General features: G+C 42.3%; 2 protein-coding genes across 4 annotated transcripts in view; one reads left to right on the top strand and one right to left on the bottom strand.

Moving 5' to 3' along the window:
• LOC123856086 (zinc finger protein 677-like) overlaps nucleotides 1-25916 on the top strand; it is a 54044-nt gene extending 28128 nt beyond the window's left edge. Inside the window, exons 4-5 of one of the 3 annotated variants that reach the window (XM_064581761.1) lie at nucleotides 20267-23464; nucleotides 23835-25916. In XM_064581761.1, the coding sequence (XP_064437831.1) occupies nucleotides 20267-20376 (110 nt within the window). In that variant the 3' untranslated portion in view covers nucleotides 20377-23464; nucleotides 23835-25916. Of the gene's footprint in view, nucleotides 1-9300; nucleotides 10531-20266; nucleotides 23465-23834 lie in introns of those variants that run through there. The other 2 variants (XM_064581760.1, XM_064581763.1) reach the window with 2 other exon arrangements.
• On the bottom strand, nucleotides 10527-19005 carry LOC123855956 (zinc finger protein 347-like). The gene is given in 5 exon segments (XM_045892076.1): nucleotides 10527-11013; nucleotides 11016-11748; nucleotides 11750-11856; nucleotides 15287-15413; nucleotides 18997-19005. Coding segments are annotated over 5 exon segments (1395 nt in total). The 3' UTR covers nucleotides 10527-10594.
• Nucleotides 25917-27685: the final 1769 nt, after the last annotated feature.

The raw sequence follows: 27685 nt of genomic DNA, 5'->3' as shown, positions 1-27685 counted from the left end.
AATGTCAAGGAAACTGACCTAATTGACATTTACAGAGCCGTGAGATAATAGAAAATACATATTGGCTCTGCCTTTGGTTCCTGCACAGAGCTCCTTAAACCCTTATATTTTCCCAAGTGATAAGAGCACTAGGAGCATCTTTTGTTATACTGAGGCGACTCTGGGTGGGCTCCTGGGTGGGGCTGATCACCAGAAAAACCAAGCCATGATTAGAAGGTTGGGATCTTCAGCCCCATCCCCTCAACTACAGAGAGAGGAGAGGGGCTGGAAATGGAGTTAATGATCAGTCATGCATATGTGAGGAAATCTCCTTAAAATCCCAATAGTTGGAGGTTTGGAGAGCTTCTAGGCTGGCGAACACAGCCACTCCAGGAGGGTGACACACCCCAACTCCATGGGGACAGAAGCTTCTGCACTGAGGACCTTCCCAGACCTCACCCTGTGTACCTCTTCATCTGACTGTTCATCTGTATCCCTTATCATATCCTTTAATAAACTGGTAAATGTGTTTCCCTGACTTCTGTAAGCTGTTCTAGCAAACTAAAGCCAATGGGGGGGGGGGCGGGGATTGTTGGAACCTCCAATCTATAGCCAGTTGTTAGAAGCACAGGCCAACCAGGACTTGCAACTGGTGTCTAAAGTGTCTTGAGGGGCAGGAGGTATCCAGGTAGATAGTGTCAGAGTTGAGGTACATTGTAGGACACCCAGCTGATGTCGGAGACTGGCCTGTTGGTGTGGGGAAAAACCTCCCCAAGTTTGTGACTAGAAGTGTCAGATGTGCAGTGTTCTGTGTGAATAGTAAGGGAGACACAGAAGAAAGCAGCACACAGTAGAGAAGAACCAGATTTTTCCCTACACTGGAGGAGGAAAACTGACTTTTTCCTTTATAAGAACACTCCACTTAACAAGGGGATTATACACAACCTTTAAAAGTGCACGCAGTACTTTACCAAGAGAAACCATATTCTCGGCCATCAAAGTAGTCTTGCTAAATTTTAAAAGAATTCACATCACCCAAAATATGTCTGTGACCACAGTGGAATTATGATAGAAATCATTAACAGAAAAATATCTGGAAAATCCACAAATATTTGGAAAATAATGACCTCCTTGTGACTAACCCTGGGACAAAGAAGAAATTGGAAAAGAAATTAGAATGTATCCTGAATTGAATGAAAATGAAAGCAGAACATTTCATAATTTGCCACCACAGCAGGAGAAATTGAAAAACACCCTTGGGAAAGGGATAGCAACAGAACATCTATAAGCCTAAGGTATCTTTCATTTTTTTTTGTTTGCTTGGGATGTTGGACGGATCACTGTGAGCCTCCTGCTTGTAATGGGAAGTAAACTGGTAAGTGAGCTCATCTGGTTCTGAGGCTTGCTTAGTCAGGTGAACACAGCACAGTGAAAGAAGGCAAGTTTCTTGAGATTATTTGTAAATATCTGATTATGATAAACCAGTCAAGAATGTTGTAACTGAGAACAGTCCACTGGGGGTAGTTAGATGATGAAAGGCAATATGTTTATAGATGAATTAAAAATATATGGATAGGGGCGCCTGGGTGGCTCAGATGGTTAAGCGACTGCCTTCGGCTCAGGTCATGATCCCAGCATCCTGGGATCGAGCCCCACATCGGGCTCCTGGCTCGGTGGGGAGTCCGCTTCTCCCTCTCCCTCTGCTTCTCCCACTGCTCATGCTCTCTCTCTATATATATCTTTGTGTCTCAAATGAATAAATAAAATCTTAAAAATATATATATATGGACATGCTAATGGAAGTAGAAAATATAAAATGGAAGAGACAAGGGTGATAATACAGGAAGGGAATTACTGAAAACATGATTTCAAAGGTGGTACAATTACTGGAGATAATGACTTCGGGAGGTTAAGATGGGTAAGGAGAAAAGAAAAGGTCACTGAAAGTACCAGTCAGCTTTCTAGAAGATTTTCTATGGTAAAAAAAATATCCCTGCATTCTCATGCTCTTATAACAACAAACATTTATTTCTCCCTCCTGTCACATCTATCACCTCTTGCTTGGTTCTGTCATTTAAGTCTGGGATTCAGGGTAAAACTTGAGTGTACGTGGGATAGACCATTCTTGCACCAGAGAGAAGAGAGGATTAGAAGGAGCAAACAAAGCTTTTAAAGCTTACATTTACAATTAAAATACGCCAAATCAGCCAAGCTGGCCAAATTGGCCAAGCTGGCTATAAACTGGGCTACCCTCAAAGAGAAGGGTTACCTAAGTCAAGAGGGGACATGCATACTCTCACAAGAGGGTGATAATTAATTGGAAATGATATTACAATATATGATAGTACAGCTTCTACTGGAAGTAATTTTCCCTTCTTTGTTTACACAAAATAGACTTACCTTTGTCCCAAAAGAAAAAAAAAAAAAAAAAAACTCTACCCAAACATGGCTTCAGTAACATACGAGGGTGTCATAATAGTCTCGTGAGATTGTTCTTGGTTGAGAGCCTCATGTGGAGTCCTCGCTCATAACACATTATGGTGGAGCAGAGAAAAACCTCAATAAACCCTCCCATTCGGAAAAGAAAAAGAAAGGAGGGACCCAGTAGTCTCTGGTTCACAGCAAACAGGGGTAGGAATGAGGAATGATCCTTTCCTCAGCTCCTGCTTTTTTCCTGAGAATAGCTGTCCAGTCATTTGTCCTTTGTGTTTCACTATTCTTGACTTCAACTAATTACACCTGCTAGAGTATTAGAAACTCTGCCTTCCTCATACAACATTTCCCCCGCTACTTCCTTCCCATCACATTGTACAGTCCCAAAGATTATTGGACATCGACGAGATCAGTTTCTTTATAGTGCAAACTCGGTGTTCCGTCAACAGCGCGATATTTTTAAATAGCACTTATGTGATACCAAACAGCTACATTTTCCATTAGCTACAACCATGTTTTGCCAGACATGCTGAACTCTTCAGATTTCTTTCAGGGTCTTTGAGCTTCTCAGGGTCCTCTAGCAGAGCCATACCTGTGCTTTCTATTCCCTAAGCCATCTTGTCCAAAAGGAGCAATTCCACAGGAGACACTTTAATCAACTGCAGGTTACTTCAAAGGATATTAGGCCGTGTCCTTCATTTAGACTTGGCCATGATTTAGCATTTTAACTGCCCTGGACCCTCAAAAGTATTTTTTTTTTTTAAGATTTATTTGTTTGTGACAGAGAATGAGTGGGAGGGGCAGAGGGAGAGGGAGAGAGGCTCTCAAGCGACTTGGGGCTTAATCTCACAACGCTGAGATCATGACCTGAGCCGAAACCAAGAGTCAAACGCCTAACTGACTGTGCCACCCAGGCACCTGAACCCTCAGAGTATTTCTTAATTGTAAGTTTTACCCACTGGAGATGAGGCACAGTCACATCCTTAAATCCTGCCGGCAAGTCAGCTTGTTCATTTCTGATGTCAGGTCTTTACTGTAATACTGTGTTAAATGCAGTTGAGAACAAAGTGGCATGTTAGTATCTTTTGCTTTCCTGATCTCTATGTTGGTGGAGGTGATATACAGGCATGATAACATTTGCAAAGGAAACATTCGCCAAGATCTGGAGACATTTTTTTTATGTCATAATTGTGGTGGTTCTATTGGTATCTAGTGGGTATAGGACAGCGGTGCTGCTGAATATCCTCCAATGCACAGCTTCACACATCAGAGAATTATCTGACCCACAATGTCAACAGAATAGTACAACTTAGACCATGTAACATCAATCAAAAGAAAGGAGGAATGTCTATATTAATACCACATAGATTTCAGAGAAAATAAAATTACTGAGTAAAAAGGGGGAAAGTACATAGTGATAAAAGGGTCAATCAAAGCAGGTGACTTAGCAATCGTGAGTGTATATGCACCAAAGAACAGCTGCAAAAGATGTGAAGCAACAACTGATAGAAACTTACAGGAGAAATAGACAACCTTCACAGTTACAGCCCGAGACTTCAGTGCACATCTCTCAATAATTGATAGAACGATGACAGAAAACCAGCAGGACACTGATGAATTTTACACCACCAAGTCACAGGATCTAATCAGCATTTTTGTAACACAACCCAAACACAGGAGATTATACATTTTTTTTTTTTTTTTGAAGAACATGTGCCAGGACAGATCATATCCTGGGCCATAAAAACGCCCCTCAACAAATTTAAAAGAACGGAATCACAGACTCTGTTCACTGCCCACAATGGAATCCAACTACAAATCAAAAACAGAAAGCTAACGGGAAAATCTCCAAACACTTGGAAACTAAACAACTTACCTTCAAACAATCCACGGCTCAAAGAGGAAGACTCAAGGGAAATACATGGGCTGAAAGAAAATGAAGACACAACATGTCATAATCTGTGAGGTATAACTAAAGCAGCCCTGAGAGGGAAATTGATAGCACTCAATGTTTACGCTAGAAAAGGGGGAAAATAGCCAAGAATAATCTAAACTGCAGTTAAGAAATCAGAGCAGGGGCTCCCGGGTGGCTCAGATGGTTGAGCGTCTGCCTTCGGCTCAGGTCATGATCCCAGGGTCCTGGGATCGAGCCCCGCATCGGGCTCCTGGCTCAGCGAGGAGCCTGCTTCTCCCTCTCCCTCTGCCTCTCTCCCTGCTCATGCTTTCTCTCTCTCTCTCTGTATCTCTGTGTCTCAAATGAATAAATAAAATCTTTAAAAAAATTAAAAAAAAAAAAAGAAATCAGAGCAGAAAAAAATAAACACAAACCACACAAAAGGAAGGAAATAGTAAAGGCAAGAGCAAAAATAAGTAAAACTGAAAACAGGAAAACAGAGAAATAAAACAAAGAGCTGGTTCACTGAAAAGATCAATACAATTCACAATTCACTAGCAAAACTACCAGAGATAATAAGAGAAAACACAAATTACACATAACAAATTAAACAGGGACTTTTACTCCACAACTTGCAGACATCAAAAGGATAGTAAGGGACGAATACAAAACTCTGCACACGTATACTTGAAAACTTAGGTGAAATGGACCAATTCCTCTACACGGACGCCCTACCACAAATCACCCATGTGAAATAGATGATAGGAATACTTTGAATTGCGAAGTAAATTTGTAATCTTAAAATACCCTCCCAAAAAAGAAACCTGCAGGCAGTGAGTGGTGAGAGTTGAGCTAATATTGGTGCCTTATCATCCATTCTGTGTGGCCAGGTGGCCTGCAGCCACCTTGAACTGACATTACCTCCTCCCTTGAGCACATGCCCTAGATATGAGCCCACAGAGTCATAGGCAAATGTTGGTTCCTGATACAACTCTCCCAGCCGTCCCTATGATAAGCATTCTCCCCCACCTCCCAGGGCCTTCCCTTTGGCCCCTTTAGATAAGACCCCCCCACCCCCAAAAGCTTACCAAAACCTTGTTGCGTTTGGTTTGAGTTGACCAATGTGGCCTTAGCCCAGAACCACAAAGCGCTCCACTGAGGGACACTGATAAAGGCATGTGCCCCAGGTCCTGCCCTAAGCTCTCTGCCTGCACGCTGCCTTAACCTCCTCACATGACCCCTACAGGTGTGCAGAACAGCTCCCCCAGATCTGTGAGTAATAAACTTCTCCACTTCACTTTCCCTTACAGCCTTGTCATGGCTCACCATCCGACATCTAGGGCTCTACTTAACAAATGTTAATACAACAAAGTCACAATAGCAACACTAGACAATTCTATCAAACCTACAAATTGACAGAAATTCTACACAATTTCTTTCAGAAAATAGAAGGGGAAGCAATACTTTTCCCAGCTAAATTTATGAGGCCGATATTAGCATAATACCAAAACTACACAAAACATTAAGGGGGGGGGGGGAAGAGATAACTACCAACTAAATCCCAAATGAAGATGCAAAACTTCTTAGCCAAATATTAGCAGTAGAAATCAACAGTACACAGAAAGAATTGTACACCATGACCAAATGGGTTTATTTGAGGACAGAAGGCAGTTTCAAGTTCTAGCCAGTGAAGCAAGGGAAGAGTAAATAAAAGAGATAGAGAGAAAAGGAAGATAAAAGAATGGATCCATTTGCAGAAGACATCATGGTTGTGGTAGGCTGAATAATGCCCCCACCCCAAAGGATGTTCATGTCCTCATGCTTGTAACATGGGAGTGTTACTGTAAATGTCATAAGGGAGTTTGCAGATGTGCTCTGGTGAAGATCGTGAGGTGGGAGATTATCCTGGATGATCTGGTAAACTCGATATGGTCCTGAGGGTCCTTATAAGAAGGATGCAGGAAGAGTCAGTCATGTAGAAGCTGGTGAAGTGATGGAAGCCAAAGGGCAGAGCTAAACAAGTTTTAAGATGCTATCTTGCTGGCTTAAGATAGAGGAAGGGGACCATGAGGGAGAGGATGTAAGCAGCCTCTGGATATGGGGAGGTAAGGAAACAAATTCTAACCTGCAATATCCAGAAGGAGCACAGTGCTATGGATCCATGTTACACATCTGGCCTCCAGAACTGTAAGAGAATAAACTTGTTAGTTTAAGTCATTCAGGTTGTGGTAATTTGTCACAGCATCAATAGGAACATTTTTGAAGTTGCGTATGTAGAAAATCCAAAGGAATGCACAAAAATTTCCAGAAAAAGTAAAATTTGCAAGGTGTTAGAATACAAAAGCATGCAAAAATCTATTGCATTTCTATATACTAGCAATTTACACCTGGCAACTGAAATTAAAAATGGAGTAGTACCATGTATAATTGCTCAAAAAAGAGAAAGTACAAGAAATATGAGCCCAGGGCGCCTGGGTGGCTCAGTTGGTTAAGTGACTGCCTTTGGCTCAGGTCACGATCCTGGCGTCCCTGGATCGAGTCCCGCATCGGGCTTCCTTCTCAGCAAGGAGCCTGCTTCTCCCTCTAACCGTCCCCCCTCTCATGTACTCTCTCTTTCTCGCTCTCTCAAATAAATAAATCTTAAAAAAAAAAAAAAAAAAGAAATATGAGCCCATGTTCCAGTGCAGGGTCCTCTGGATCTGAGACAGATATCAGTCACTGGGAAATGTCAGAGTGACTCTAGGCATTTGGTAATACAGATTATCTCCTTTTCAGAAACTACAGTTGGAATCTCGATGACTTTCTATCTTATTCATCATTATATTTTCAGGTACTTCACTGTGTGCTTGTTAACCTCCACACACTTGATTTTCAAGCACCTGACTAAAGCCAACTATCACAGTAAGAGATTTCAGTTAACCATCTGGCCATTCAAGTTACTTCACATAAGACCTGAAAGAACTCTTCATATTTTGTACCTACTACTTTCTACCTGTCACTGCCTTATGTTCATTTTCATGTCACAAAAGTCTCAAAACAACCCACTGATTTATGTATCCCTTGGTGTAAAACAGGGGGGAAAAATGCAAACTAAACATATAATCTGGGTTACAATGTGTGGAAGGAAAAATTGTATTAAAAATTGGGGGTGGGGGGCACCTGGATGGCTCAGTTGGTTAAGCGTCTGCCTTTAGCTCAGGTCGTGATCCCAGGGTCCTGGGATCGAGCCCTGCGTTGGGCTCCTTGCTCAGAGGGGAACCTGCTTCTCCCTCTCCCTCTACCTGCTGCTCCCCCTGCTTGTGCTGTCAAATAAATAAAAAATCTGACTACAGTTGAAAATGGATCAGGTAACATATTGCTTAAGACCCTAATTTGAAATTGACCTTTTAAAATCATTGGTAGAATTGCTTCTAGTAATATTATCTAATAAACATTTCCAAACAACTTGCATTAAACTAGTGTAAGAATATCTTAAGGCAATTTATCTAAATAGTATTTTATAAGCATTTTCAACAACCACATCATACAATGGAACCTATGTGTAGAGGGGGAAAGGGAATGTAATAAATTATTAGCATGAAGAAAATTTTGTCTTTCCCAACGGAGAAATCAGGAGTTTCAAGAGTAAATATCCAGTGTTTTACTAAAGAGTATCCATTTCTTGATGGTTGACTACTGACATCTTTTAAGGCTCACTACTGCCTCTATTCTGCCCATCTGGGCAAGCTGATAAAAAAGTCCCTCCTTTAATACCAGCTGGAAGTTCAAACCACAGCAGGTACCCTCCCCCCAGCGCCACCCAGTAACCACCTTAACACACCAAACTGGTCACCATTCCCTGTTCCCTCAAGTCATTTTTGGACCAGCTTGGAAGTCTACTGTGCCCGCCCCAGAAATCTTCATTAGGTAACACATGTTCTCATAATGCTGTCAGCTCATGGCATCACCAATCTCGATATCCAAAGCCAACTTTGGTTAGGGTTCCACTGTTCCAGTGGATGGCCAAAGTGCAAATTAACAAATGTGTTGGAAGGTATATATATGAAATTTTTAGTTTATCTATTAAACAAAGGTTCCCATTATATTCTGTTCATCCTAAATTATTTCATGAGTGCTCCAAGTTCATATTTTTAATTTCTGAAATTATTTTATTTCTAAATTTTTCATGCTATGTTCCTACTTTCACTTTATTTAAATCAAGGTGCATACCATGGGTTTTATTTGGGCACAAAACACATGAAGAAATATAATCATATGGTGCAAATTCATGGATTGGGGGCAGATTTTAGGGGATCAGAGTCTTGAACTTGCACTGTCATGGCATTTTCATTATTGCCACATAAATACCCTGGGGTAGAGTGTATGTAGAGAATAACTTAAGTGCAAAGTGTAAGTATATAATCCCCAAATTGTTCTTTGATTCCATCATGGAGAGAAATTGTTATAGATTCCCTCAACTTTGAGAGCTTAATGGTGCATTGTTAGTGTGTGTTATGAAGTACTCTACAGAGGTGGTTAGATAAACTGTGTTGGAAAAAGAACATGACTCCTTCAGGGTTACGGGGAAAAAGCTTTATTAATTATAGCATGAGAGCTACAATACATTTTGAAGAAAACAGTAGCAAAATGTAATGGCAGGAGTTAACTATGAATCACGCACATACTGTTCTGGTTCTTTCCATTCCACTGCCTTCTCAGATAACTGCTCTCTTCAATTTCCAAGAAAAGGGAAATCTGCCAATAATATATCAATTTGTCACTGACAGTATAGAACAGCTATTACCATCTTCCCCTGTGTTGTTTCTATCACATAATCAGTCCCTAGTAAACAAACTATCACTGTCATCCCATGAAAGGCCAGTCCCTATAATTCATCTAGAGAAGGGGGCCCTGAAGGTAACAAGCATGATGACTTATGTGGAGGTTTGCATTATTCTCTGGCCCTCCCCAATGCTCACACGATAGTGAATCTGACAACTGTGTCCTTGTTCCAGGAAATGTGGATATGAGTCACACCCAATGAAGCAGACCCTTTCATCTTGATTCCTCCTCAGAGACCATCAGGAAAGGCCTATAAGGAAGGCTTAAGATCAATAGATTTCAAACTTCAGGTTGAAACTCGTAAGTAGTAATGTAGCCTTTTCAAGAAAACTCAAGTAAATACCTTGTACACAGAAAATAATGAGCTACTTCCACACATGGCCTTCTTCCCATGATATGAGAATTTTAACATTTTTTGACATAATTATTCTCCACTAACATCTCAGGTTAATCTCAAGAGAACTAAAGACTTAATTATTCCAGTTATATCCAGTTATTCCTGGATTCTCTAATGTGTGGTCTGTGAATTGGTCAAAAAATTTATCATATTTGTAAGAATTCTCCCCAGTATGACTTCATTGGTGAATCCCAAGAACACACTGTTCCTTAAAAGCATTTCCACATTTGGCGTATTTAAATAGGTATAGTTTCCCCTGCATAAATTCTCTCATTACTCCAAAGGTATGAACATTTGATGAAAGCCTTACGACATTCTTTACATTTGTAAGGTGGCTCTCCAATATAAATTCTCTGATGTTCCACGGTTTTGACGTTGGGGCAAAAGCCATAGCATACACGTTACTTTTGTGTGGTTTCTCTGAAAGATATATATCTTGATGTCACTGTGAGGCCCAGATAACAGCTCTGCCACATTTACATGGTTTCTTTTCAACATGGACTCTGTTGTTAAAAAATACTTGGAACTCAAGGTAAGGGCTTTGCCACACTTGTTGCATTTATAAGGTATTGCTCTAGTACGTTCCCCAATTTTGATCTTTGGGTAAAATCCTTGCCACACACATTACTTTGTGTGGTTTCTCTACTGGATATTTAATCATATCTAGTGAACAGTACTAATTTAAAACTCTGCCACATTTGTTACACTTGTAAATGTGAGCTATTTGGTGAACTCTGAGTTTAAGGCAATACCTAAAAGCCTTGCCATGTTCAGTACATTTGTAAGGTTCTCTCCAGTGTGGATTATCTGATGACTGGTGAGGTGTGACTCTCGAGTAAAGACTTTGCCACACTCGTGGCATTTGTAAGGTTTCTCTCCAGAATGAATTCTTTGGTGAATCCTGAGGTCAGACCACTGCCGAAAGGTCTTGCCACATTCAATACATGCATATGGCTTCTCTCCAGTATGATTTCTCCCATGATGCCTAAGGTGTGAACGCTTGGCAAAGGCCTTGCCGCATTCATTACATCGGTAAGGTTTCTCTCCAGTATGGATTACCTGATGGTAAATTAGGCTTGACCGCACACAAAGGCTCTACCACATTCACTACATTTGTACGGTTTCTCCCCAGTATGGATTCTCCGATGACTTGCTAGGTGTGAATTTTGATTGAAGACCTTCCCACATATATCACATTTATATGGTTTCTCTCCTGTACAGATTATCTGACGTTTGGTGAGGTGTGAGCCCTGAGTAAAGGCTTTGCCACACTCGTGGCATTTGAAAGGTTTCTCTCCAGCATGAATTCTTTGGTGAATCCTGATGTCAGACCATTGTCTGAAGGCCTTGCCACATTCAATACATTTGTAAGGTTTCTCTCCAGTATGGATTATCTGATGGCTTATTAGGCTTGGACGCACAATAAAAGCTTTGCCGCACACATTACATGTGTATGGTTTCTCTCCAGTATGACTTTTCTGATGGTCAACAGGCTTGAACTTTCGATAAAAGCTTTACCACACACGTTACATTTGTGTGGTTTCTCTCCACTATGTACTCTGTGATGTTTTACAAGCTTCGAACTTTGGCAAAAAGCCTTGCCACATTCATTACATTGGTAAGGTTTCTCTCCAGGATGTATTCTCCGGCGATTTGCAAGGTGTGAATTTTGACTAAAGGCTTTGCCACATTCGTTACATTTGTAAGGTTTTTCTCCGGTATGGATTCTCTGATGACTTGCAAGGTTTGAATTTTGACTAAAGACTTTCTCACATACATTACATTTATATGGTTTCTCTCCTGTATGCATTATCTGATGTCTAGTGAGGTGTGAGCCCTGATTAAAGGTTTTGCCACAATCATGACATTTGTAAGGTTTTTCCCTATGTGCTTTCTGCTCTTGCATCAGTGTCAAAGGGTGAATAAAGTCACCCCCACATTTACTAGCAATGTTGGTTTGGACCGTAGGAGGAATTCTCTGAAGTGGTGAAACTGAGGAACCACTGTTGATGGACTTCTCAACTTGATTACATGCATAAGTTTTCCCTTCAGTTTGAAACATGTGTAGTTTATCCCCAAAACTTAATCCAAGCCTATTTCCTGCATCACTTTTACCATGCTGATCTCTTCTATCAGTGAGACTGTGTTTATGGGTTACAGACATTTCTTTGTAATTTATTTCATTATCTCTCCACTGCCACTCAAAGTCATGCATTTTTTTCCTGGATTTCCCTGAAGTAAAAATCTTTGATTTCAAGGCCTTCATGCCTTTCCAACATCACTGTTTGGAATACTTCTCCTGTATTACTGTTCTCCTTTGGTTATAATTTATCTATAAGATATAAAGAGCCATAGGTATCCTATTAATTACAGTTCACAAATAAACATTGTGTGTTGAAAACACAGTATTACAACAAAAGTAATACTTATACCGAACACAGTTACAAAACTTCCCATGATGTTAAAAATTTTAGGAACACTAAAGGAATAGGATTTTTTTTTTTTTTACTAAAGAAAGAGTACTCATCTGTAAGACAAATTAATTTTAGGATAGCCTAGTTTCAAACACTCAATGACAAAAACACTCGTGCTGTACAAAATTATGTTAGCTCTCAAAGAAAGGGTATTTTTCTTTCTTTTTTAACCCCGGTACAGTTAACATACAGTGTTATATTAGTTTCAGGTGTACAACAGAGTGATTCAACAATTCCTACAACAAATGCACTCCTTAATCCTTATCACCTATTTAACCCATCCCCCACCCAACTCCTCTCTGGTAAAACATCAGTTTGTTCTCTATAGTTAAGAGTCTGTTTCTTTGGTTGTCTCTTTCCCTCTTTTTTCCCCCTTTGCTTGTTTGCCTTGTTTCTTGAATTCCATATATGAATGAAATCATATGGTATTTGTCTTTCTCTGACAGACTTATTTCACTTAGCATTATACTCTCCAGCTCCGTCCATGTTGTCGCAAATGGCAAGATTCGTTTTTTATGGCTGACTAGTATTCCGCTGTAAATATATGCCATATCTTCTTTATCCATTCGTCTACCGATGGACATGTGAGCCACTGCCATCATTTGGCTATTGTAAATAATGCTGCTATCAACATAGGGGCGTATGTATCCCTTTGAATTAGTGTGTTTGTAATTTGGGGGTAAATATCCAGTAGTGCAATGGCTAGATCTTAGTAGTTCTATTTTTAACTTTTTTTTTTTTTTAAAGATTTTATTTATTTATTCGACAGAGAGAGACATAGCGAGAGCAGGAACACAAGCAGGGGGAGCGGGAGAGGGAGAAGCAGGCTTCCCGCAGAGCAGGGAGCCCGATGTGGGGCTTGATCCCAGGACCCTGGGATCATGACCTGAGCCGAAGGCAGACGCTTAACGACTGAGCCACCCAGGCGCCCTATTTTTAACTTTTTAAGGAACCTCCATACCACAGTGGCTGCACCAGATTGCATTCCCAACAACAGTGCAAGAGTTCCTTTTTCTCCACATCCTCACCAACACTTGTTGTAAGATAGGGTATTTTCCCACCATGATCCCAAAGCACATACCAACTGGCAGTAAATATATGTCTCATAACTGAGAAAAAAATATTGTAATTTTCCGTATACTTGTCTATAAATAAATGCTGAAGAACAGATAATCTATTACAATGGTAAGTAATCCAAAACAAGTTTATCTGATGAATAATGTAAATAAATGGCAATCTAGAACTGCAAAACAAATATAGCATTGAGAAAATGAAGAATTTTTTTTTTTTAAGATTTTATTTATTTCAGAGAAAAACAGAGGTAGAGTGAAAGGGAGGAGACTCCCCACTAAGCAGAGAGCCTGATGACTGGCTCAATCCCAGGACCCTGAGATCATGACCTGACCTGAAGACAGATACTTAACCGACTGAGCTACCCAGGCACCCCGGAAAATGAAAAATTTAATAAAACAATGTTTACAAAATGGAATTGTATAAATACGTGTTATAAAATTATCTGTACCCATGAAATATAGGCATTTTACAACATTAACAAGTGGTGCATGTCAGTTATATTGCATAAAATATCTGTAAATCACAATAAAAATTAATAAATAAAATATTCTAGTAACCCTTGATAAAACCAGCAATAAATAATAAGTAACCATGTTATAGAAAATTATACTCTGTGGAGCTCTAAACAAGAATAAAAGAAAGCAGGGCACCTGGGTGGCTCAGTTGGTTAAGCGTCCAACTCTTGGTTTTGGCTCAGGTCATGATCTCAGGTCGTGAAATCGAGTCCTGTGCCAGGCTCCACGCTCAGTGCGGAGTCTGCTTGTGACTCTCTCCCTCTCCTTCTGCCCCTCCCCCCACTCACATGTTCTCGCTCTCTAAAATAATAAAATAAAATAAAAATAAAAGAAAGATTTCTATTCTAGAAAGAGCACACAATATGAAAACTGGAAAATATGTTGGGGTCACTGACTTCTAAAATATTAGGTCAGAAAAATACATTATAAAAGAACTGGAGAAAGACGTCAGAAGTCACAATTACGATTTCCTGCCTACAGTTATGTAACAACCAAGCAACAGAGCAACTCCCTATCTATGCAGTGCACTCTAGTTATCCAGTTCATTGGCTCCAAATACATGTAGCTCAGAGTGTATTCTTTGAAAATTTATTAACTAAGATCAGAGACAAAATTATTGAGAACTGCAAAATGAAAACACAGAATATAATGCAAAGGGAGATCTCATAATAAACATGACAAAGTTAGTATCTCTTATTAAACAAAAGTAACTTTTGAGTGTACTATAAAACATGCAATATTCCAAACCATCTAAAAGCACTAATCTGTATTTTTAGAAAGATTTGAGAGAGAGCATGTGTGAGAGAGTGAGCTGGGGGAGGGGCAACGGGAGAGGGAGAATCACAAGCAGACTCCCCGCTGAGCGTGGAGCTCCACATGGGGGTCAATCTCACAAGTGTGAGATCATGACCTGAGCTAAAAGCAAGAGTTGGATGCTTAACCAACTGTGCCACCCAAGTGACTCATCTGAAGCCTGAGTGATACATGAACGAGGAGAAAAATTTCCTCCGAGAGCTCACAAGAAAGACACCTTTGTTTTCCCACAGAACTCCACCACTGCAGAGTTTCTCAAACACTACTAAGGTGCGGCCCCCTCGCTGCCCTTCTGAGCTCTTCTCTGTGTTCCCACCTGTCACACATTCCCACCTGTTTGGTTTTACGCTATTTGCTCTTTGCCCTCCACAGTCTAGGACTCTTTCCCTTGCTCCAAAAGGACATAATATTCAGGTCAGAAACAGAAATTCCTGCTTATAAGAAGAAAAGAACATGAACATGATGTGCTATGGCTTTTCCAGAATCCTAGCTCTTTGTTGAGCTGAGGAGAGAGGATATCACAGATGGATCTAGAACAAACGAATCACAAATTCCTCCACTGCTTGCCTCCTAAGGGCACAGGAAACAGTATAACATGCAAATTTATAGCTATCTTCCAACACTACTGAATCCAAAGCACAGGGGAAGAAAACAGGAAACTGGATATTTTAAAAGTCTGCCATATGGTTTTATACATTCTTAAACTCTAGAACCCCTGAAGAAAGGAAAGTAGAAGTCAGGATGCCACATTGTGAGGCTTTTCATTTCTGAGTCAACAGGGCTTCGATCTCAGTCAAGCAGGGCAGGGGCTCCCAGAAGACAAACAAGGGAAAATGCAAAGATACGCAAGGGCAGATCCCCACTTCTGGAGGGACGTTTTCCTCACCCAGGGAGACCAGGTTCCTGTAGTTCTCCAACATCACACCCTTGTACAATTCCCGCTGAGCAGGGTCCAGGCACTCCCACTCCTCCTGAGAGAATTCTATGGCCACATCCCTGAAGGTCAACTGTCCCTGAAATGAAAACACATTGCACCAAAAGGCCATGGGGAAATTTCTTCACACAAAATAAGAGAGAAGTAAAAGTATCAATTTGGTAAAGTGAGTATTCAACAGATCCGTGTTATGGTATTTTGAGCAACTTATGTGTTTCTAATTTTAATTTCTTATGCATTCCCCTAAGAGATTATGATACCCTCCAAATTAAGTGTGGATTTCTCATTTTTGTGGACAATACATGAAATGAAGCATACACATAAAAAGTCAATACTGCATTATCTCTACAAAGTATTAGATATTATGTTCTATATGCTGAGTGATATCAATGAGCTATCTTCAGATGACAAAATTGACAGTGGCTTTAAAGAGAGGTCAGAATCCAAAAACCGTGATGAGGATAACAACGGCAATAACTTAGAAGTTTTGTTTTTTTTTTTTTTAAGATTTTATTTATTTATTTGACAGAGAGAGCAAGCGAGCACAAGCAGGGGGAGTGGCAGGCAGAGGGAGAGGGAGAAACAGACTCCCCACTGAGCAGGGAGCCTGATGCAGGGCTTGATTCCCTGGGATCGTGACCTGAGTTGAAGGCAGACGCTCAACCAACTGAGCCACCCAGGCGCCCCTAAACATGACTATTCTTACTACTATTCTACTATTTAAATCATTAGCCTGACAGTGTAGAAAGAACTGAAGGCCATGGAATATATTTAAGATATAATTTCCATTGCTAAAAAATATGAAATTTATTACGAAATGATGTCTTTTATAGAAACTATGGACTTTCACATCCATGCACTTGTACACACACATATAAATAATACAAAGTAGCCAAAATAAGAAGAGTTTTCTCAACATAATTTTGAATGACTTTCTTCATTATTTTCATTCACATGTATTTCAGTATGTTTGGGAAAATGAAAATGTATAAACTGTACTTAATTCAGTTTGTCAATATGACTGTATAGTAGGCTAGTAAAGAGATGGTACAAACATGAAAAAAATACAGACTACTTTAACTCCAGTCTCTATAAAATACCTGAATTCAAAAATATAAACACAATTTTATCCATTTAAATGTAGGTGTGTAAGCATTAACAAAAGCCAAACAGTTTGTTTATTCCACTAATAAAGCAACAGTTCAAGATTAGAAAAGTTATCAGTGTTATACACTAACTGAACAGATTAAGATTAAAAAAACATATCACTAATAGATACCGAAAAAAAATGACAAAAAGGAAACTGGGGAAAAAACTATTATTAAGCAAGAACATTTAACCAAATGTCATGACTCAGTCAAAACACTGTATGCATTTCCTCTGAAATTATGGTGGAGGAAAGAGGCTAGCCAGGGCCCCTGCCATTCCCCATCCTACAGCATGCGTGAGCAGGGATCAGAGGAAGAGGCTAAAGGAGGAAAAAACAGTGAGAGAGTCAAAGACCTGGAACTGTTGAAATTCACAGATCTAAGGACAGAAATAGGCTAAAAATGAAAGAGAGACAAAGATATTCCATGCAAGTGGGATCCTAAAGAGAGCAGGGGGCCTATATTGTGTCAGACAAAACAGACTATGAGACAAAAACGGTCACAAGAGACAAAGGACATTATAATAAGAGGGTCAATTCACCAGGAAGATGGAACAATTAGAAACACATAGGCAAGGACGCCTGGGTGGCTCAGTTGGTTAAGCGACTGCCTTCGGCTCAGGTCATGGTCCCGGGGTCCTGGGATCGAGTCCCTCATTGGGCTCCCTGCTCTGCGGGGAGCCTGCTTCTCCCTCTCCCATTCCCCCTGCTTGTGTTCCCTCTCTCGCTGTGTCTCTCTCTGTCAAATAAATAAATAAAATCTTAAAAAAAAAAAAATGTTTAGAAACACATAGGCATGTATCATTAGAACCCTCAAATATATGAAGTAAATAACAGTAGACTTCAATACCCAGTTTCAGAAGCTCTAGAAGGAAACAGAGGACCTAAACAGCACTATTACCAAATGCACCTACCAGACAGAACACTCCACCCAACAACAGCAGAACAGTCTTCTAAAGCACACATGAAACATTCTCCATGACAGACCACATGTCATGCCACAAAACAAATCTTTTTTTTTTTAAAGATTTTATTTGACGGAGAGAGAGAGACAGCGAGAGAGGGAACACAAGCAGGGGGAGTGGGCGAGGGAGAAGTAGGCTTCCCGTTGAGCAGGGAGCCCGATGCGGGGCTCGATCCCAGGACCCTGGGATCATGACCTGAGCTGAAGGCAGATGCTTAACGACTGAGCCACCCAGGCGCCCCGCCACAAAACAAATCTTAACAAATTTAGGAAGACTGAAACCATAAGAAGCATCTTCTCTAACCATAGTGAACTGACACTAGAAACAAAGAGCAAAAAGGAACCAAATGTGTAAATTAAAACAATTCATTCTTCAGCAATGGGTCAAGGAAGAAACCACAAGGAATTTTTAAAGCATCAGATGAAAATGAAACTACCACATACCCAGATGTAGGGATGTGGTGAAAGCAGCACTGAGGAGCGTCTCTATGGTGAATATTTACAAGAGGAAAGATCACAAATCAGAAATCTTATTTTACACCTCAAGGAAGCAGAAAAATAAGAACAATCTGAACCCAATTTAGCAGAAGGAAGAAAGATTACAGCAGAGGTAAATGAAAGAGGATAAAAAATATAAAAATCGACAAACCAAGAGTTGGTTTTTTGAAAAGATTAACAAACTGACAAGCCCTTAGCTAGACCAATTTAAAAAAAAAAAAAAGAGGCGCCTGGGTGGCACAGTTATTTAAGTGTCTGACTCTTGGTTTTGGCTCAGGACCTGATCTCAGGGTGGTAAGACTGAGCCCCACATGGGGCTCCACACTCAGCGTGGAGTCTGCTTAAGAATCTCTCTCCCCCGGGACGCCTGGGTGGCTCAGTTGGTTAGGCGACTGCCTTCGGCTCAGGTCATGATCCCGGAGTCCCAGGATCGAGTCCCGCATCGGGCTCTCTGCTCAGCAGGGAGTCTGCTTCTCCCTCTGACCCTCCCCCCTCTCATGCTCTATCTCATTCTCTCTCAAATAAATAAATAAAAAGAAAAAAAAAAAATCTTAAAAAAAAAAAAAAAGAATCTCTCTCCCCCTCCTTCTACGCTCCCCTCCCCACGCTCTCTCTCTCTCTCTCTCAAATAAAGGTTAAAAAAAAAAAAAAGAAGAAATGAAAGAGGGGACATTACAACTAATGACACAGAAAGTTTTAGAAAGGACTCTAAGGGTGCCTGGGTGGCTCAGTCGGTTAAGTGTCTGCCTTCGGCTCAGGTCATGATCCTAGGGTCCTGGGATCAAGCCCCACATCGGGCTCTCTGCTCAGTGGAGAGCCTGCTTCTTTCTCTCCCTCTGCTGCTCCCCCTGCTTGTATTCTCTCTCTCTGTCAAATAAATAAATAAAAAATCTTAAAAAAAAAAAAAAAGGACTCTAAGAGGGTACTAGAAACAACTCCATGCCAACAATACATAATCTAGAAGACAAAGGTAAATTCATGGAAACATACAACCTATGAGACCTAATCACCTAATCATGAAGAAATAACAAATATGAACAGAATTATACCTACAGAGGACATGCTGGCAGGAATCAAAGATCTCCAACAAAGAAGAGTCCAGGACCAGATGGCTTCACTGAAGAATTCTACCAAACATTTACAGAAAAATTAACACATATCCTGCTAAAAGTCATCCAAAGAATTGAAGATGGAACATTGCAAACTCATTCTATAAAGTCTGCATGATTCTGATACGAACCCCAGATAAAGATACAAGAACAAAACTACAGAATATCCCTGATGAATACTGAATCAAAAATCTTTAACAAAATACTAGCAAACCAAGTTCAATAGTACATTAAAACGGGTATCCATCATAACCAAGTGGAATTTATTCCTCCAAGATAAGGATGATTCAACAATATACAAAAATCAATCAAGGCAATACACTAATAGAATGTACTAACAGAAAGAAGGAAAAAAAAACCAAAAAACCCTGAACATCTCAATTAATGCAGGAAAAGCCTTTGACAAAATTCAACAACCTTTCAGGATAAAAACACTCAACAAACCAGGAAGAGGTAAACTACCCCAACATAATCAAAGCCGTATATGAAAAGCACACTGCTAACATACTCAATGGTGAGAGACAGAAAGCTTTTCCTCTAAGATAAAGAAGAAGGCAAGGATTCACGCTCTCAGCATTACTATTCCACAGAGTACCAGAAATCCTAGCCACAGAAATTACCAAGGAAAAGAAATAAAAGCCCTCCAAATTCAAAAAGGTTGATTTCATATTTTTAAATTGATGATAAATAAAATACTTTCCATTCCATTCCCAATCCTTAAAATTTTGAGTTTTGGTTTTTTGTTTTTTAAGTAATCTCTACACCCAACGTGGGGCTCGAACTCATGACCCTGAGATCAAGAGCACATGCTCTTCCGACTGAGTCAGCCAGGCACCTCTAATCATTAAATTTTGAAGGCACTGACTCATTTGTTCAGCTTCAAATGTAGTATAATAACAGGCAGAACAGATTTCTCCATATTGGTCTCTTTTTCTATTTTTTTTTTTTTTAAGATTTTATTTATTTATTTAACAGAGAGAGACATAGCGAGAGCAGGAACATAAGCAGGGGGAGTGGGAGAGGGAGAAGCAGGCTTCCCGCGGAGCAGGGAGCCCGATGTGGGACTCGATCCCAGGACCCTGGGATCATGACCTGAGCCGAAGGCAGACGCTTAACGACTGAGCCACCCAGGCGCCCAGTCTCTTTTTCTAGAAGTTACCAGGTTTTTGTGGACATTAATATATGATTTTCATGTGCAGTTTCTTCTACCCTAGCTTACAAAGATCTAGCAGTGCATCCAGATGCGGCCCCTGAACAATCCCTGCTGCCCAACCGCACTGACACCATGGAGTCCACACCCATCTCCAATCCACACCTGGTGTGAAGCCCATCAGGATGCGCCCAATGGAGTCTCCTCACAGGTTCCACGTCACTGGGTCACGATGAGATGAAATCTAAGTGGAGATGGGACTGAGGGAAAGCCTGAGTATGAATGAACATGTGTCAAGGGTCCTTTGGAGAGTAGCAAACCCAATAGGAAGGAGAAACAGAACATCAACCAAGAATACGAGCTTACCTGAGAAAAAGCCATTCTGGACTCTTTCTTTTCTCTTCCTCCTTTTCTGAGTCTCTTCCTCTGAACATGAGTCTTTCTTAAAAGTCAACCTTGAAAGTTGAAAATATGCCGTTTAATGCTTAGAATGCTCATATCCCATCCTATGCCACCACCACAGACACAGGGGAAGTCCTCACCATGTGGGAGAGACGGCCCTCTGAGGCCCACTGCCACAGGAGGGGCTCACGGACAGTACACTCCTACTCAAACACCAACAAGTAAGTTTTGCCCCCCCTCCCTTCAGCTCACATTCCCTTGCTGGTGAAGCCCTCACAAAAACTGCAGCAGTGGGAACCTCAGCTGCACTGACCCTCCCCTTCAAATCACAGACCTGCCCCGATCAAACCCCATGCCAAGCAGAAACCCATTCACCCTCAGCCAGGTCTCAGCCCTCAGATAGGAAGGACCCAGAGCCTTGGGGCTTAATGCTGAATATAGGTCAGAAACACCCGGGCCACTTTAAATATTATCGAGGCTGCTCCCCCCACCAACTATCTGAAAGGGAATCTGTAAGGGGGGCACAAAAGATGTAATTACAAAATGTCTGAGCAATCTCACATAAAGCTGGATTGAGCACCACCCAGAAGAGGCAAGATCAACACACCTCCCACCGTTTTTTCTTTTCCAGCTTTACTGAAGTATAATTGACAAATAAAAATTGTGTATATCTAGGTATACAGTGTGATCATTCAAAATATGTATACACTGTGAAATAATTATCACACTCAACTTATATCCATCACCTCACAATTACCATTCTGTGTACGTGTGGTGAGAACACTTAAGATGTGCTCTCTAGGCAAATTTCAAGTATATAATATGGTATGATTAACTACAGTCACTATTCTTTACATTATATACCCACACTGTTCATTTTACAATTGGTAGGTTGTACCTTTGACCAACATCTCCCCAATTTTCCCCACTTCCCAGCCCCTTGTAACCACCAAACTACTCTATGGTTCCAGGAGTTTGAAGTTTTTAGGTTCTACGTATCCACAAGATCACATAATATTTGTCTTTCTCTGGCTTATTTCACTTAGCATAATGTTCTCCAGGTTCATCCAGGTTGTCGTAAATAGTAGGATTTCCTTCATTTTTATGGTCAAATAATATTTCATTGTATACAAATATATCAGATTTTCTTTACCCATTCTTCTGTCGACATTTAGGTTGTTTCCATACCTTGGCTGTTATGAATAATGAACCAATAATGCACATGGGAGTGCAGATATTGCTTTAAGATACTGATTTCATTTCCTGTGGATATAGATCCAGAAGTGTGGTTGCTGAATCAATGGTAGTTCTATTTTTAATTTTTTGAGGAACCTCCATGCTGTTTTCCAAAATGGCTACACCCATTTACATTCCTGCCAACAGTGTACAAGGGTACCCTGCTCTCCACTTCCTCACCAACACTTCTCTCTTGTCTTTTCCTGATAGCCATCCTAACAGATATGCCACCTCCCACCTGCTCTCCCCTTGGAGCCTGCTGTCACCAGGACCCAGATCTGGAAGGGGAAGGAGCAGAAGGGAACATGAAGGGCAGGCGGCAGAGGTCAGGGGGAGGCGGCCAAGAGGCTCCCTTGAGAAGGCAGTATCAGATCGAGGACCTGGGCGAAGGAGGGTATTTGCCCCCTGCATCTGAGGGGCCAGACAGTTCCAGGCAGAGGGACAGGCCCTGGGAGGGCCCTGAGGCAGGAGCAAGCCTGGGCCCAGGAAAGGGGAAGAGGACAGCATGGCTGCATTAGGGTGAGGGGGGACCAGCAGGAGAGGAGGGCAGATCAGGAAGGGTGTGGTCTTCTAAAGAATTTTAGAAACTGATTTCTTCCTGTCATTTTAAGTAAACATTTAACTTTTTCTTATCTTATTAACACTTGCAAATAATGTAATTTCTTACATATTTTATGTTCATGCCAAGATGTGTATCTAAGCCCCAGGAAGTACAAGATGGCCCTTAATCAAGAGGTACAGGACCTTCAGAAAAGGTCAAGACCATTTTTGGACAAATTAAGGGGGAGACACCTGTTAGACATCCTAGCAGAGATGCAGAGCCCAGGGCACAAGCTGGGTACAGAAGGGAAAGAGAATCAGTCTTTCAAGGAAGACGGAGCAATCAACTGAGCCACATGCTGGTGACAGGAGCGGGGAGAAGAGGAAGCCAATCACTGGACTGACCAATGGGAGGTCCCTGGACAGTCTCAGCAGCACAGTGGCTGTGAAAGCTTGACCAGATGGGGTCTGAGTGGTGACCAAAAGCAAGGTTTGAAGACAGAGAGTGTTTCGTGTACTGTGCTCTGAAAAGGAACATAAAAATGGATGGTTAACGGGCGCCTGGGTGGCTCAGTTGGTTAAGCGACTGCCTTCGGCTCAGGTCATGATCCCAGGGTCCTGCAATAGAGCCCCGCATCAGGCTCCCTGCTCTGCGGGGGGTCTGCTTCTCCCTCTGACCCTCCCCCCTCTCATGTGCTTTCTCTCTCTCTCTCATTCTGTCTCAAATAAATAAATAAAATCTTTAAAAAAAAAAAAAGGATGCTTAACAAAGGGGAAACAGTTCATTGAGAATGTTTTGTTCCACAGATGGAAGAAGAGCGAATAAAAAGGGTCTGGGACACATGTGTCTCTGCGTCTGTTTCAGACACTACCACCTGTGCTTGCTGACCAAGTAGCTTCCGAAGAGCAGAAACGTACAATGAGGTGCAGGAAGGACGCCCAAAAGACCCCACAGAGGTCCCCGTGTGGAGCGGACGCTGGGGGGCAGCTCCCGATCCACCCCCTCAGGACCAAGGCACCATCCCGCTGCAGCCAGCTCTCCCTGGGCACACAGCTCAGGCCTCGGTTCTACCAACAGCACTGGGTAACGTGTCTCTGCCGAAGCCCAGTCCCTTCGTGCCTCCTCGGCTGTCATCCCGAGTCTCCCGATAAACCCCAGCGGGCAAATCTGTCTCAGCGTCTGTGTCCCTGGGAACCCGCGCTAGGACAATGGCACCCCACACGGACCCGTGCAGCCCCACAGCTACCCATAAACCCACTTCCAGGTGCTCCTGCTAGAACCGAGACACCCCTGTCCCACGGCTGCACCCATCCCTCAACCCCACAACCATGCTTGGGACACGTGCCCATGCCGTTCACCGGGCCATCTAGAGGCCCACACTTGCTTCCACGTCGCTCCTGCAGACCCCTCCAGGCTCACTTCCATTCCCCCCATGTTCCTACCTCTCCTGCAGGCACACACGAGCAAACTGGGCTAAGGCACAGGGACCACAGCAGTAACGGAACAAGGGCAAACTCAAGGGCGCCGGGCCTTCAGTACGGACACCAAGAGGTTGGCCCTGCTGGGAACACTTGTGAGCAACCGGGGACAACACGGAGTCCAGTTTAAAAACAGTCGAAGATTGGCTGGATGCAGTTCAGTGAGGACGTCAGAGACAGAGAAGCCCCCAGATCTCCCCTCCTCGCCCCACTCACAGCCGATTACAAGAGCCTCTAGTTCTTCAGCGTGTCTGTTTTATGCCCCCTTAGGCTCCTGACCTTGTCCCCAGCCTTCCTGAAGGGAAATTAGGATCCTTGACCCTGAGCAGATCAGTGCTGGAAGGCAAAGCCCCTGCCTGAGATGCAGTGGCTCCCTGGTGACGTGCACGGTGCGGATGACGCGGGGGCCAGCAGAGGGCAGTGACACCGCGGGTGACACATGTGGGGACCCTGGTCTGCAGGGTTTTCTGGGCGTCAGTACATCCCGTAAAATAAGCAGCCATGTGAGGGTTAGATCAATTGGTGCTGAAATTTCCAGAGTAATGGGCACCATCCTCATCACCTGCCCCAGCTCCTCGGTCTCCCTGAGGACTACTCAGCGCAACCCACAGCCCTAGCATCTAAACACGGCCCCAGAAGAAGGTGCGGCAGCCAGTCTGGGCGCCCTCCACTGTAGGGAAAACGGGAAAGACTCTAAACAGTCAACGGAGAAGAGCTTTTCTCATCTGGGTGACAGACATGGAGAGAAGTCAACCTGCCTAACATGGCAGTCTGACTCAGGGAGAGCACTTCAGATGACAGGTGGGCAGGAGAGACTGGAGACACATCTCTGAGCCTCTACCTGAAGGAGGAGAAAGGGCCAGAGCCGAGATGATTTAGAGACAAAAGGTAAGAGAGGGACCAGGTCCTGTGACAGAAAAGGTTGGCATCTGGGAACAGAGACAAGGTGAACGTGACTGGGGCAGAGTGAGCTGTGTGAACTGTGTAAGTTCCCAGGATGAGGCTGGAGACCCTGACAGGGGCCCTGATGACACAGGGCTGTGTAGCCACGGCGAGGGGTCTGCATTTTGTCCTGATGACAATGGGAGGCCAGCAGAGGGTCCAATGCCAGGGAGTGACATCATCTGCCTACAGATTTACCCCACTGCAGAGAAAGACATCTGATGATGGTCTAGGACTCGGGAGCCTGCGTCTCTGCCTCCATCCTAGTGTTTTTGTGTTTCAGTTTTGGAGGACTGGGGCCCATTTAAAATTTTAATGACAACTGGGAATTCCACCCACAAAGAACTGCCACATACAGACCCAATCTGACCAATCATTTCAGGAGTCAGTATTGCTCAGATTCAGTTTCTGGTCTAGTGTCCCATCTCCATGTTACAAGCAGGCTCACTGAGGCCCAGAGTGGGAGATCTTTCTGACCAGGTCTGAGTTGAGTGAACAGAACCAGGGGTACTGAATTCTGAAACGGAGTCTCATGGGCCAGAAGCAGTTTGTCCTTGTCCTCCTCCCCCTTAAGGCACCAAGACCTTCTTTCAGATGCCCCAGCAAAAGGTAAGTTTCTTTGAAAGTCTGATCACACTGATACCAAGCATTTAATTCCTCTTTTCCAGAAAATCACAGTAGAACATTTAAAAATCAGAATTGCAAAAACATAACCAAGGGTGCAGAACACACTGAAAGAGGGTCAGCTATAGAAATAAACTTTGACCGGCGCCTGGGCGGCTCAGTTGGTTAAGCGACTGCCTTCGGCTCAGGTCATGATCCTGGAGTCCCGGGATCGAGTCCCGCATCGGGCTCCCTGCTCGGCGGGGGGTCTGCTTCTCCCTCTGCCCTCTTCCCTCTCATGCTCTCTGTCTCTCATTCTCTCTTCAGGAAATGAATAAAATCTTAAAAAAAAAAAAAAATTAAAAAAAAAAATAAACTTTGACCACATTTTTTTAAATTTCAGTTTTGTTAGAGATTCCTTTGTTTACTTTGTGAGCAAATTTATTAATCATAAATAGATGAGCTCTTTTGGAAAAAAGTTCCAAGTCAATCCAGCCATCCTTCTATTTGCAGAGAAGCAGACAAAAGGGACTTGAGGACATCGACTTAGTGCTCACAGCTCACTGTTTTAAGGCATCACATAAGGGAAGAAGACAGAGCATTAGGCAGCTGGTTAAACTAGGTTTCAAATGCCAAAACCACTGACAACCTTACCAAGTACTCACTGAAACAACCTAAGAATATGTAGTAATTACCAAAAAATTTTTCTAACATATAAGATAGAGAAGAGGAATGTCTGGGTGGCTCAGCTGACTCTTGATTTTGGCTCAGGTTATGATCTCAGGGTTGTGGGATAGAGCCCCGAGTCAGGCTCTGTGCTCAGTGCTCACACGCGCTCTCCCCCTCTCCCTCTCACTGAAAAATAAATATTTTTTAAAAAGAGAGGAGAAAGCACACAGGCTCAATCTAAACCAGAAACAAATTTTTTTTTTTAAGATTTATTTATTTATTTGAGAGAGCGAGAATGAGAGAGAGAGAGAGAGTACATGAGAGGGGGGAGGGTTAGAGGGAGAAGCAGGCTCCTCGCCGAGCAGGGAGCCCGATGCGGGACTCGATCCAGGGACTCCAGGATCATGACCTGAGCCGAAGGCAGTCGCCTAACCAACTGAGCCACCCAGGCGCCCTAAACCAGAAACAAATTTAAAAGGCAAACAATTTTTAATTTTTAAAAATCTAAATAATTCTGGTGTCAAAGTAAAAAAAAATTAAGCATACCTCATATTGACTGGGTGATTAAAATAAAAACTTAAAAAAATATATATCATACTGAGAAAAGAGTAACATGACTTGAGTATAGGAGGCCACCAAAGCTTATTTCATAAGTTAATAATTGGGGCGCCTGGGTGGCTCAGTCATTAAGCGTCTGCCTTCGGCTCGGGTCTTGATCGCAGGATCCTGGGATCGAGCCCCGCATCGGGCTCCCTGCTCAGCGGGAAGCCTGCTTCTCCCTCTCCCACTCCCCCTGCTTGTGTTCCCTCTCTCGCTGTGCCTTTTTCTGTCAAATAAATAAATAAAATCTTAAAAAAAAAAAGAAGTTAATTATTTATAGAAAGGTGACAATGAAAAATAAAATGATGAAATCAGAGAGGGAGACAAACCATAAGACTCTTAATCATAGGAAACAAACTGAGGGTTGCTGGAGGGGCGGGAGGTGGGGGGATGGGATAACTGGGTGATGGCCATTAAGGAGGGCATATGATGAAATGGGCACTGTATCTAAATCGCTGAACTCTACCTCTGAAACCATTTGTTAATTAATTGAATTTAAATTAAAATAAATAAATAAATAAATAAATCGACGGGAAAAAAGAAAAGTGGCAACTGAGATTTATCTCAAGCTACAACAAGAATACCGAATCAAATAAAAGAGAAGTAGGGGGGGAAAAGTAAATCCATTACCAAAAAAACCCCCACAAAAAAAACCACAGTTAAGTGTAACGTTTCTTTTTTTTTCTTTTAAGATTTTATGGGCGCCTGGGTGGCTCAGTTGGTTAAGAAACTGCCTTCAGCTCAGGTCATGATCCTGGAGTCCCGGGATCGGGTCCCACATCAGGCTCCCTGCTCAGCAGGGGGTCTGCTTCTCCCTCTGCCCTCTTTCCTCTCATGCTCTCTGTCTCTCATTCTCTCTCAAATAAATAAATAAAATCTTAAAAAAAAAAAAAAAGATTTTATTTGACAGAGAGAGACACAGTGAGAGAGGGAATACAAGCAGGGAAGTGGGAGAGGGAGAAGCAGGCTTCCCGCTGAGCAGGGAGCCCGATGTGGGACTCGATCCCAGGAC

The sequence above is a fragment of the Mirounga angustirostris genome, unplaced genomic scaffold (genome assembly GCF_029215605.1).
Source record: "Mirounga angustirostris isolate CCGP_5_RB_7025 unplaced genomic scaffold, mMirAng1.0.hap1 SCAF_16, whole genome shotgun sequence".
Taxonomy (NCBI): domain Eukaryota; kingdom Metazoa; phylum Chordata; class Mammalia; order Carnivora; family Phocidae; genus Mirounga; species Mirounga angustirostris.
The sequence above is the reverse complement of the archived record's forward strand: the minus strand, read 5'-3'. Positions and strand labels throughout refer to the sequence as shown.